This window comes from Salvelinus fontinalis, chromosome 14 (assembly GCF_029448725.1).
Source record: "Salvelinus fontinalis isolate EN_2023a chromosome 14, ASM2944872v1, whole genome shotgun sequence".
Lineage (NCBI taxonomy): Eukaryota > Metazoa > Chordata > Actinopteri > Salmoniformes > Salmonidae > Salvelinus > Salvelinus fontinalis.
In genome coordinates this window covers 33,165,004-33,178,905 of record NC_074678.1, presented here as the reverse complement: position 1 = coordinate 33,178,905, position 13,902 = coordinate 33,165,004, and the positions used below count along the sequence as shown (strand labels likewise).

General features: G+C 44.8%; 1 protein-coding gene across 2 annotated transcripts in view; it reads left to right on the top strand.

The window, feature by feature from the left end:
- Positions 1-13,902, top strand: part of LOC129810675 (transducin-like enhancer protein 4) — an 84,057-nt gene that overhangs the window by 35,915 nt on the left and 34,240 nt on the right. For both annotated transcript variants that reach the window (XM_055861430.1, XM_055861431.1), the window contains exon 5: positions 13,341-13,403. In XM_055861430.1, the coding sequence (XP_055717405.1) occupies positions 13,341-13,403 (63 nt within the window). The remainder of the gene's footprint in view (positions 1-13,340; positions 13,404-13,902) is intronic.

Here is a 13,902-nt window from a genome sequence, read left to right as displayed (position 1 = left end):
TGATACTAATTGATCTGATACTAACTGATCTGATACTAACTGATCTGATACTAATTGATCTGATACTAACTGATCTGATACTAACTGATCTGATACTAACTGAGCTGATACTAATTGATCTGATACTAACTGATCTGATACTAACTGATCTGATACTAACTGATCTGATACTAACTGATCTGATACTAATTGATCTGATACTAACTGATCTGATACTAACTGATCTGATACTAACTGATCTGATACTAATTGATCTGATACTAACTGATCTGATACTAACTGAGCTGATATTAATTGATCTGATACTAACTGATCTGATACTATCTGATCTGATACTAATTGATCTGATACAAACTGATCTGATACTAACTGATCTGATACTAACTGATCTGATACTAATTGATCTGATACTAACTGATCTGATACTAACTGAGCTGATATTAATTGATCTGATACTAACTGATCTGATACTAACTGATCTGATACTAACTGATCTGATACTATCTGATCTGATACTAATTGATCTGATACTAACTGATCTGATACTAACTGATCTGATACTAACTGATCTGATACTAACTGATCTGATACTAACTGATCTGATACTATCTGATCTGATACTAATTGATCTGATACTAACTGATCTGACACTAACTGATCTGATACTAACTGATCTGTGTGTTTGTTTTCCCCTCCTTCCTGCCGTGGAGATGGTGATCAGTGATCTGCTATGGAATTATGGTGGCTTTAGATCAGAGAACAGCTAACGGAGCACAGCATACACTTGTCTGCCTCACTGGGTGAAAGATAGGGGAGCACCACTGATACTGTATGTAGGACCATTGAAGGACTAGTAGACTGGGCTTACTTATTCAGTGATATACAGTATATGTCGGCAGAAATTAAGTCATATCAACACGTGATGTTTTAGGTCTGCAGACTGCCAGTTATATATTCCATGCTATATGTTTTCAGAAGTCTCACGGATCTGCGTCCAAACGAAGACTCAGTACAGGGGTTGATTATGCAGTGAAATACAGCACATTTGGAAAGTATTCAGACCCCTTCCCTTTTTCCAAATGTTGCTACGTTACAGCCTTTTTCTAAAATAGATGAAATAAAGGTTTTTCCTCATCAACATACACAATACCCCATAATGACAAAGCAATTTTTTTTTCAAATGTATTAAAAATAAATAACAGAAATACCTTATTTACATAAGTATTCAGACCCTATGCTATGATACTCGAAATTGAGCTCAGTGTCACGGTCGTCATAAGGAGGAGACCAAGGCGCAGCGGGATAAGTGTACATTCTATTTATTAAACGAATGCAACACTAAACAAAACTTAACAAAATAACAAAACGAACTGTGAAGCAATATGTCTAGTGCAAACAGGCAACTAAACATAGAATAACAACTCACAAAACCAAAATGGAAAATGGCAACCTAAATATGATCCCCAATCAGAGACAACGATAAACAGCTGCCTCTGATTGAGAACCAATTCAGGCCACCATAGACCTACATATACATAGATAACTAAATCCCCATAGATATACAAAAACCCTAGACAGGACGAAAACACCTAGACAATACAAAAACTAAACCAACCACCCTTGTCACACCCTGACCTAACCAAAATAATAAAGAAAACAAAGACTAAGGTCAGGGCGTGACACTCAGGTGGATCCTGTTTCCATTTATCATCCTTGAGATGTTTTTACAACTTGATTTTTTTATTTTATTTATTTCACCTTTATTTAACCAGGTAGGCTAGTTGAGAACAAGTTCTCATTTGCAACTGCGACCTGGCCAAGATAAAGCATAGCAGTGTGAACAGACAACAACACAGAGTTACACATGGAGTAAACAATAAACAAGTCAATAACATGGTAGAAAAAAGAGAATCTATATACAATGTGTGCAAAAGGCATGAGGTAGGCAATAAATCGAATAATTACAATTTAGCAGATTAACATTGGAGTGATAAATCATCAGATGATCATGTGCAAGAAGAGATACTGGTGTGCAAAAGAGCAGAAAAGTAAATAAATAAAAGCAGTATGGGGGTGAGGTAGGTAAATTGGGTGGGTAGTTTACAGATGGACTATGTACAGCTGCAGCGATCGGTTAGCTGCTCGGATAGCAGATTTTTAAAGTTGTTGAGGGAGATAAAAGTCTCCAACTTCAGAGATTTTTGCAATTCGTTCCAGTCGCAGGCAGCAGAGAACTGGAAGGAAAGGCGTCCAAATTAGGTTTTGGCTTTAGGGATGATCAGTGAGATACACCTGCTGGAGCGCGTGCTACGGGTGGGTGTAGCCATCGTGACCAGTGAACTGAGATAAGGCGGCACTTTACCTAGCATAGCCTTGTAGATGACCTGGAGCCAGTGGGTCTGACGACGAACATGTAGCGAGGGCCAGCCGACTAGGGCATACAGGTCGCAGTGGTGGGTCGTATAAGGTGCTTTAGTAACAAAACGGATGGCACTGTGATAAACTGCATCCAGTTTGCTGAGTAGAGTATTGGAAGCTATTTTGTAGATGACATCGCCGAAGTCGAGGATCGGTAGGATAGTCAGTTTTACTAGGGTAAGTTTGGCGGCGTGAGTGAAGGAGGCTTTGTTCCGGAATAGAAAGCCGACTCTAGATTTGATTTTGGATTGGAGATGTTTGATATGAGTCTGGAAGGAGAGTTTGCAGTCTAGCCAGACACCTAGGTACTTATAGATGTCCACATATTCTAGGTCGGAACCGTCCAGGGTGGTGATGCTAGTCGGGCGTGCGGGTGCAGGCAGCGAACGGTTGAAAAGCATGCATTTGGTTTAACTAGCGTTTAAGAGCAGTTGGAGGCCACGGAAGGAGTGTTGTATGGCATTGAAGCTCGTTTGGAGGTTAGATAGCACAGTGTCCAGGGAAGGGCCGGAAGTATACAGAATGGTGTCATCTGCGTAGAGGTGGATCAGGGAATCGCCCGCAGCAAGAGCAACATCATTGATGTATACAGAGAAAAGAGTCGGCCCGAGAATTGAACCCTGTGGTACCCCCATAGAGACTGCCAGAGGACCGGACAACATGCCCTCCGATTTGACACACTGAACTCTGTCTGCAAAGTAGTTGGTGAACCAGGCAAGGCAGTCATTAGAAAAACCGAGGCTATTGAGTCTGCCGATAAGAATATGGTGATTGACAGAGTCGAAAGCCTTGGCCAGGTCGATGAAGACGGCTGCACAGTAATGTCTTTTATCGATGGTGGTTATGATATCGTTTAGTACCTTGAGCGTGGCTGAGGTGCACCCGTGACCGGCTCGGAAACCGGATTGCACAGCGGAGAAGGTACGGTGGGATTCGAGATGGTCAGTGATCTGTTTGTTGACTTGGCTTTCGAAGACCTTAGCTAGGCAGGGCAGGATGGATATAGGTCTGTAACAGTTTGGGTCCAGGGTGTCTCCCCCTTTGAAGAGGGGGGTGACAGCGGCAGCTTTCCAATCCTTGGGGATCTCAGATGATACGAAGGAGAGGTTGAACAGGCTGGTAATAGGGGGTGCGACAATGGCGGCGGACAGTTTCAGAAATAGGGGGTCCAGATTGTCAAGCCCAGCTGATTTGCATGGGTCCAGGTTTTCCAGCTCTTTCAGAACATCTGCTATCTGGATATGGGTAAAGGAGAAGCTGGGGAGGCTTGGGCGAGTAGCAGCGGGGGGGGGGCGGGGCTGTTGGCCAAGGTTGGAGTCGCCAGGTGGAAGGCATGGCCAGCCATTGAGAAATGTTTGTTGAAGTTTTCGATTATCACGGACTTATCAGTGGTGACCGTGTTATCTAGCCTCAGTGCAGTGGGCAGCTGGGAGGAGGTGCTCTTGTTTTCCATGGACTTTACAGTATCCCAGAACTTTTTGGAGTTAGATTTGAGTCCATCTATGGTAAATTCAATTGATTGGACATGATTTGGAAAGGCACACACCTGTCTATATAAGCTCCCCAAGAACGCAGTAGCCTCCATCATTCTTAGATGGAAGAAGTTTGGAACCACCAAGACTATTCCTAGATCTGGCCGCCCGGCCAAACTGAACAATCGGGTGAGAAGGGCCTTGGTCAGGGAGGTGACCAAGTACCTGATGATCACTCTGACAGATCTCCAGAGTTCCTCTTTGCAGAATTGAGAACCTTCCAGAAGGACAACCATCTCTGCAGCACTCCACCAAGTAGGCCTTTATGATAGAGTGGCCAGACAGAAGCCATATGACAGCCCGCTTGGAGTTTGCCAAAAGGCACCTAAAGGACTCTCAGACCATGAGAAATTAGATTCTCTGGTATGATGAAACCAAGATTGAAGTCTTTGGCCTGAATGCCAAGCGTCACGTCTGGAGGAAACCTGGCACCATCCCTACCGTGAAGCATGATGGTGGCAGCATCATACTGTGGGGATGTTTTTCAGCAGCAGGGACTAGGAGACTAGTCAGGATCAAGGGAAAGATGAACGGAGCAAAGTCCCGAGAGATCCTTCACGAAAACCTGCTCCAGAGCCCTCAGGCCTTCAGACTGGACCGAAGGTTCACCTTTCAACAGGACAATGACCCAAAGCACACAGCCAAGACAACGCAAGAGTGGCTTCGGGACAAGTCTCTGAATGTCCTTGAGTGGCCCAGCCAGAGCCCGGACTTGAACCCGATCGAACATCCCTGGAGAGACCTGAAAATAGCTGTGCAGTGACGCTCCCCATCCAGCCTGACAGAGCTTGAGAGAGAAGAATGGGAGAAACTCCCCAAATAAAGTTGTGCCAAGCTTGTAGCATCATACCCATGAAGAGTCAAGGCTGTAATCACTGCCGAAGGTGCTTCAACAAGGTACTGAGTAAAGGGCCTGAATACTTATGTAAATATGATATTTAAGTTTTTTTTATTTATACATTTGCAAAAATAAAATATTATGTATTAAATTGCTTTATATTTATGGGCTATTGTGTGTAGATTGACGAGAAAAAAACAACAATTTAATGCATTTTAGAATAATGCTGTAACGTAACATAATGTGGAAAAAGTCAAGGGGTCTGAATACTTTCTGTACATAGGTCTGCAGAAGGCTAGTTACATACTATATTCAGTGATGTTATATACTGTATTCAAGGATACTGGCCTGCAAGGCACTCTGTTCATAGTTCTACTGTACACTACTGTTCAAAAGTTTGGGGTCTAGTTTGAGAAACAGACACCTCACAAGTCCTCAACTGGCAGCTTAATGAAATAGTACTCGCAAAACACCAGTCTCAGCGTCGACAGTGAGGAGGTGACTCCGGGATGCTGGCCTTCTAGGCAGAGTTCCTCTGTCCAGTGTCTGTGTTCTTTTGCCCATCTTAATCTTTTATTTTTATTGGCCAGTCTGAGATATGGCTTTTTCTTTGCAACTCTGCCTAGAAGGCCAGCATCCCGGAGTCGCCTCTTCACTGTTGACGTTGAGACTGGTGTTTTGCGGGTACTATTTAATGACGCTGCCAGTTGAGGACTTGTGAGGCGTCTGTTTCTCAAACTAGACACTCTACTGTACTTGTCCTCTTGCTCAGATGTGCACCGGGGCCTCCCACTCCTCTTTATATTCTGGTTAGAGACAGTTTTCGCTGTTCTGTGAAGGGAGTAGTACAAAGCGTTGTACCAGATCTTTAGTTTCTTGGCAATTTCTCGCATGGAATAGCCTTCATTTCTCAGAGCAAGAATAGACTGATGATTATCAGAAGAAAGGTCTTTGTTTCTGGCCATTTTGAGCCTGTAATCGAACCCACAAATGCTGATGCTCCAGATACTCAACTAGTCTAAAGAAGGCCAGTTTTATTGCTTCTTTAATCAGGACAACAGTTTTCAGCTGTGCTAACATAATTGCAAATGGGTTTTCTAATGATCAATTATCCTTTTAAAATTATAAACTTGGATTTGCTAACACAATGTGCCATTGGAACACAGGAGTGATGGTTGCTGATAATGGGCCTCTGTACGCCTATGTAGATATTCCATTTAAAACCAGCTGTTTCCAGCTACAATAGTCATTTACAACATCAACAATGTCTACACTATATTTCTGATCAATTTGATGTTATTTTAATGGACAAAAAATGAGCTTTTCTTTCAAAAACAAGAACATTTCTAAATAACCCCAAACTTTTGAACGGCAGTGTATATATTCAGTCAGGTCTAGAAGGCTCAGTGGATATAGTAAGTGATAATGGCCTACAGAAGGCTAGTTATATATTCAGTGCTAGGCTTACAGGAGTGTGTGCGTGTGCGTGTGTGTGCGTGTGCGTGTGTGTGATAGGAATTGTGAATTTGCCCAAGGTGTGGAAATGCTGGATACAAGGATAAGGTTTAATAGACAAGCAATGGACAGGCATATGCAAACGAACAGACAGACACGTTCCTCTGAGAGGTTCACAGCAATCTGGCGTAGAGTGAAGGACAAACCTCTCGTTATATGCTCATTCTTTATCTGTTTGTTCCCTCAGTGCCAGACCCAGACCAGAACAACCGTCCGAGTTGGGTCAGAATGAACCATACATTATTCTATTGGACGTCATTTAGCTGAGTGTTTGTGTGTGTGAGTGAGATAAAGAGAGAGAGTGACAGGGTTTACAAAATGGGTGTGCTCTAGTGTCTGCATAATAAATGTCTGTGTGTGTGTGTGTGTGTGTGTTTGCTCGCTCATGCCTAATTAGCACTAGCTGTCTGCCCAAACAGCCCAGTGGATGTTTCTATGTGTCTATGTGTACATATAATGCATATTAATACGTAGCCTCGGCTGGTTGTGTTTAGCTGGCATTATAACCTGCATCCAGAGCTGTGTGTGGTAGAGAGATGAAGATGGCATTATAACCTGAATCCAGAGCTGTGTGTGGTAGAGAGATGAAGATGGCATTATAACCTGAATCCAGAGCTGTGTGTGGTAGAGAGATGAAGATGGCATTATAACCTGAATCCAGAGCTGTGTGTGGTAGAGAGATGAAGATGGCATTATAACCTGAATCCAGAGCTGTGTGTGGTAGAGAGATGAAGATGGCATTATAACCTGAATCCAGAGCTGTGTGTGGTAGAGAGATGAAGATGGCATTATAACCTGAATCCAGAGCTGTGTGTGGTAGAGAGATGAAGATGGCATTATAACCTGAATCCAGAGCTGTGTGTGGTAGAGAGATGAAGATGGCATTATAACCTGAATCCAGAGCTGTGTGTGGTAGAGAGATGAAGATGGCATTATAACCTGAATCCAGAGCTGTGTGTGGTAGAGAGATGAAGATGGCATTATAACCTGAATCCAGAGCTGTGTGTGGTAGAGAGATGAAGATGGCATTATAACCTGAATCCAGAGCTGTGTGTGGTAGAGAGATGAAGATGGCATTATAACCTGAATCCAGAGCTGTGTGTGGTAGAGAGATGAAGATGGCATTATAACCTGAATCCAGAGCTGTGTGTGGTAGAGAGATGAAGATGGCATTATAACCTGAATCCAGAGCTGTGTGTGGTAGAGAGATGAAGATGGCATTATAACCTGAATCCAGAGCTGTGTGTGGTAGAGAGATGAAGATGGCATTATAACCTGAATCCAGAGCTGTGTGTGGTAGAGAGATGAAGATGGCATTATAACCTGAATCCAGAGCTGTGTGTGGTAGAGAGATGAAGATGGCATTATAACCTGAATCCAGAGCTGTGTGTGGTAGAGAGATGAAGATGGCATTATAACCTGAATCCAGAGCTGTGTGTGGTAGAGAGATGAAGATGGGCTTTGCTTTAATGCCTTCATTTCCAACACACTGATTTGCCTGTAATAGGATTGGGTCTCTCTCTCTCCCCTCTTTTTCTCACCACCATCACCTCCTCCTCCTCCTCTCCTCCATCCTTTAATCCAGGCTTGATCTTAGTGGGTTCAGTGCTTTTTTCTCTGTTTATTTAAAGAGATGGATTAGGATGAGGGGTGTATGTGGGTCAGTTGGAGGAGGCTTTGGACGGGTCAAACGTCCTTCGGTGTGTGTGTGTGTGTGTGTGTGTGTGTGTGTGTGTGTGTGTGTGTGTGTGTGTGTGTGTGTGTGTCTGTGTGTGTGTGCACAGCATGTGTGTGTGATCACTGATGTGTGCAACCCCTCTTTGCACATGTTATAGCATATGTGCTCTATGTGTGTGTGTGTGTGTGTGTGTGTCTTTGATGTAGGAGTGTGTGAGTGCATGCATGTGTAACAGAGCTCATTTGTGAATAATGAGGCAGAGAGAGAGAGAGAGTGATGTAATCATGTTGGAATGAGAGAGAGAGAGAGTGATTCATTCCCAGGGAGCTAGCCTTTTAGCCTAATGGGTTTGTCACTCGATCAAAAGTCCTCTGAGTAGCTACAGATGCTCTGCTTGGGGTTTGTGGATGAACGTGTGTGTGTGTGTGTGTGTGTGTGTGTGTGTGTGTGTGTGTGTGTGTGTGTGTGTGTGTGTGTGTGTGTGTGTGTGTGTGTGTGTGTGTGTGTGTGTGTGTGTGTGTGTGTGTGTGTATAGGTGTGTGTGTATAGGTGTGTGTGTGTGTGTATAGGTGTGTGTGAGCACATATGCATGCCTGTTCATATATGTGTGTGAGACCGAATCATTATCTAACGTCTGTGTTCGCCTGCATGGTGTGTCTGTTTGCTTTGTGTGTGTGTCTGTGTAGATCCCCAACGGTGAACGGTACGCTCCAGTGCCTTTCAGACACAAATAAGAATGAGTTGTGTATGTGTACTACCAAGGTGTATGTGTACTGCCATCGTGTGTGTGTGTGTGGCCAGTGTATGGGACTAGTTGTGTACTGTATAATTGCTTTGTGGTGGACAGGAGTTTAAAGCTGTAGCAGTCTGTCAGCCCAAGCTGGTAAGCTGGCAAGCTGGCAGTGTGTGAATATGAATGTCAGAGTAATGGGTAAGCGCATTATATTGCTGGGGAGCCTACGAGAGATATTGTTAAAAATAACCCTAACTCTGGGACTCAGGCAGAAATTTGCCCGCAGGACTGCGTTTTCACAGATGTCCCGTAAAGGCTTCTCTTTGTCTGCTAAAGAGCCGCTCTATGTGTGTTTTGTGTGTGTATTTTTTATGTGTGTGTATTATTGTGTGTTCTTGTGTGTGTGGTTTGTACGTGAGTGTGTGTGTGTGTGTGTGTGCACATGCATGAATGAGAGTGTTGTAGGTCTTTTTCTGTTTATTTGACAGAGCCTCTATATCTGGTTTAGTAAGAGAGGGAGTGTGTGTGTGTGTGTGTGTGTGTGTGTGTGTGTGTGTGTGTGTGTGTGTGTGTGTGTGTGTGTGTGTGTGTGTGTGTGTGTGTGTGTGTGTGTGTGTGTGTGTGTGTGTGTGTGTGTGTGTGTGTGTGTGTGTGTGTGTGTGTGTGTGTGTGTGTGTGTGTGTGTGTGTGTGTGTGTGTGTGTGTGTGTGTGTTTCAAGTTGTATTAGTCGTATGTACAGGATAAACGTGTGTGTATGGCGGGGGATGTCTGTGTTTCTGTCTTAATGCTCCATGTCTCTCATGGTGGGCTATGTTGCTTTTCTGAGAGCATTTCAATATTTTTTGTGTCAATATCTGTGTGTGTGTGTGTGTGTGTGTGTGTGTGTGTGTGTGTGTGTGTGTGTGTGTGTGTGTGTGTGTGTGTGTGTGTGTGTGTGTGTGTGTGTGTGTGTGTGTGTGTGTGTGTGTGTGTGTGCTGTGTGTGTGTGTGTGCTCTGTTCTGTTCTGTTCTGCTCTGTTTGTTTGTTTGTTTGTTTGTTTTTCATTGTGCGTGTGTGTGTGTTTACGTGTGCGTGTGTGTGTGCTTTACTGCTCTCCTTTCCTCATTCCCTCTCTCTGTGTTTCTTTTCCTCCTCTTCCCAAATAGAGGGGCCATCAATCAGAGAGGAGAGGGGGGGGGCTGCTGGCTCAGCGCCAGGAAGACAGGCTGGCACTCTGCCCAGAGAGAGAGAGAGAGAGAGAGAGAGGGAGAGAGAGAAAGAAAGAGGGAGGGTTCGTGAACAGGATGAATAGAGAGAGAGAGACCAAGTGAACAGAGGGAAGGGAGAGAAAAAAAGAGAGACAGACAGAGAGTCTAAGTGCACAGAGGAGAGGGAGGGAATAGAGCAGGAGAGAAAAGGAGAGTGAGAGAGAGAATAGGGGTGATAGACGAGGGAGGAAGAGATCAGTTATTTTATTGAATACCTCTGTGGCTTTGACCACAATCAGTGGCTGATTAGTGCATCACTGGTTACTAATATTTGCCTTGAAGTGTTTGCAGAGAGAGGAGAGCAGTTCCATTAGGCAGCAGGGGGAGGGAGATAAGGCTAGACTAGGGTTGTCTGGCCAGGGGCACTTGCTCTCTCTCTCTCTCTCTGCTGCTACAGGGCTGAGGGGGACTAGGGGGACTGCTGAACACATGCAGGCAGGCACGCACGCACACATAAAATGAAACACTCACACACATGCACATGCCGCACACACATACACACACCCATATCTACACACACACCACACACTCTCACCCAGCACAGCCCCACTGGGGCTCAGGGAAAGACACAGCTGGCAGTGCCCAAATATACCGGGCACCATCGCAACTCCATCACCCCCCCCCCCCCATCCTCACTATGCAAACCTAGCCGAGCCCACACCATTCACATTCAACTTTCTTAGCAAAGCTTTTGCATCATGTTATAAAGTAAGTGCTCCAAGAAAGCTTACTGCAGCTTTTCTATGTCATACCAATGATCCACATGCATTAATTTCAGAGTATTAGTAATGACTCCTATGTTTCAGCTCACTGTATTAATTATTACCCTGAAATGATCTGATGATGGGGGAGCACGCTGAGTAAAGCTGTGCAGACTGTGTGTGTGTGTGTGTGACTGTGCGTGTGTCCCCCTCAGGCAGTGACAGACTGATGTGCTCCACAGCCTCCAGAGAACTGTGTCCTTGTCCTCCCTCTCATCCATCCATCTTCTCCTCCCTCATTTTGGAGGAATTTAGGGTGATTTGCTGCTGTGTTCTAAATGTAGCCTAATATAGACTAACATTCTCCTCTCCTCTCCTCTCCTCTCCTCTCCTCTCCTCTCCTCTCCTCTCCTCTCCTCTCCTCTTCTCTTCTCTCCTCTCCTCTCCTCTTCTCTTCTCTTCTCTTCTCTTCTCTTCTCTTCTCCTCTCCTCTCTGCTCTTCTCTTCTCTTCTCTTCTCTTCTCTTCTCCTCTCCTCTCCTCTCCTCTCCTCTCCTCTCCTCTCCTCTCCTCTCCTCTCCTCTCCTCTCCTCTCCTCTCCTCTCCTCTCCTCTCCTCTCCTCTCCACTTCATCTCTCCCTCTTTCCGCCAAACAAAGAGGCAGCAGTGTTCTGTTGGCAGACTATTTATCCTCAGGTGTTTATTGACCAGCCCTCTCCTCCTCCTTTGTATCCATCCACCCATCCCTCCATCTACAGCCCTGCCAAAACTCCCTTATGCACTCTTTTGGCAGAGCTCTCCCCAACAAGTCCATGTTGTTGTTGCTGACACCTGGCCTACACTGGAGGAAGAGAAAGAGAGGGAGAAAGAGATGGGGGAGAGGAAGCAGTGCTGAGCTCTGTTTGAAGCAGGCTGCCAAGACTCCGGTCTGACAGATCTAGGATCAGTTGCAGCCATGATTGTGTTGTTGGTGAGAGCAGAGGCAGGTCATCTCCACTGATCTGGAATCAGAATTCCTGGGTTGGCTGCCTGGTCGAGGCAGGCCAGCGACTGCAGTCTACTCTCTGAACAGCTCATTGCTAGTCAACAACTCAATGATTGAAGTTTCTCGGTCTGGCTACATGTATTAATGTTACACAGTATCAATACAGTATCTTGTAGACACAGTTCAGTAAGAATTTTCCCCCTCTGTCTCATGGCCAATAGGAGTATACAATCCCTGTTCCTGCCTTCTCCCTACCCCCCCATACCCCTTTTACAGGCCTTCACTAAGCAACACAACATTAGTTATCTATCAATACTGAATGTCTCTCTCTCCTCCCGCTCACTCTGTTTTCTGTCTCTTTCACTTCCTTTCTCTCACTTTCATACACGCACACACACACACACACACACACACACACACACACACACACACACACACACACACACACACACACACACACACACACACACACACACACACACACACCACACACACACACACACACACACACACACACACACACACACACACACACACCAGTCAGCATGCACACAAGCCCACATTATATCTACTAGGTTTTCTCTCCCCTTCGAACGGAGCGCTGTATCTATTAGAGAGCTGTGTTGCAGAATTTGGCCTTGCATTGAGATGGGGCTGGCTGTTTCTGACAGGTGTGTGAGTGTATCAGACTCTGTCAGTCACTGTCCTCTCCACTCGTTTGTCTCCCTCTGTGTGTCAGAAACATGTGTTGGAGTGGATCCATGGAGGGACACAAATACATAGAGAACCATCAAGGAAAGAGTGAGGGAGGATGGAAGGAAGGAAGGGGTGAGGGAGGGAGGGAGGGAGGGAGGGAGGGATGGATAGGGTAATAATGGCTGTGGGAAGGCTGTTAAAGAGCGAGAGAATGCCTGAGTGAGGAAGACAACAGAATGAGGCACAGTGTGTGTGTGGGCATGTACACTTGCATTTGTATTCTTTCATTTGTGTACATTATGTTTTGACATGTTATGTGTTTGTGAGGCTCCATGTGTAGAAGACACAATTCGATGTCCTCACCTAGAAGGAGCATTTTCAATGGGCCTTTGGCAAGTGAGGGATAATTGATGAAATAATGGCATTGCATGCAGTGAGGAGGAGATAGATAAATGAGAAAGGGAGGGTGTTGAAAGGCCATATGAAAACTGGAGACTAATAACACAGCTGGCCTTTTAAAGCATCTCTCTCCCTCTCACTCTTTCTCTCACTCACTCACTCATTTTGTCTTACTATCTCTCTCTTGCGGCCTCTTACTCTTTCTGTCTGTCTCTCTCTCATGCACTTGTTGTCGACTGGGTTTGAACAATAGGCACCTGCATGCCACATGACTGTGTTAACCCGCTGAGCTAAAGGCTTGAGCTTGAGGTGCTAAGATATTAGGTCCCGGGAAGGGTTACTCATCACCGAACCACCTCCATCACATGCCTACTAACCCGAGTTGCCTCAATGACATTATTGATTATTATACGAGATGTGAGATATAAGGGATGGATGAAGAGTCTGTACATTCATTGATGTATGTTTGTGTTGCTCCTGCTGCTTCCCTGAAACATATTACCCTATCAGGGCCTAAAGGAATGAATAATGTACTATATTACCTTGTATGATACATAAGATAAGACTGAAGTGTGTATATGTGTGTGTGTGTTGCAGGCGGAGATTGTGAAGCGTCTCAGTGCCATCTGTGCTCAGATCATCCCCTTCCTCTCTCAGGAGGTAAGTATCCCTGACACACACACACACACACACACACACACACACACACACACACACACACACACACACACACACACACACACACACACACACACACACACACACACACACACACACACACACACACACACACACACTCATACTGTCCTCTTTACAATGGAAACCACATGGTCATAAAAACATATTGGTCTGTGTTCATCAAGACATAAGTCCATATTGGTCTGTGTTCATCAAGACATAAGTCCATATTGGTCTGTGTTCATCAAGACATAAGTCCATATTGGTCTGTGTTCATCAAGACATAAGTCCATATTGGTCTGTGTTCATCAAGACATAAGTCCATATTGCTCTGTGTTCATCAAGACATAAGTCCATATTGCTCTGTGTTCATCAAGACATAAGAACATATTGGTCTGTGTTCATCAAGACATAAGTCCATATTGCTCTGTGTTCATCAAGACATAAGAACATATTGGTCTGTGTTCATCAAGACATAAGT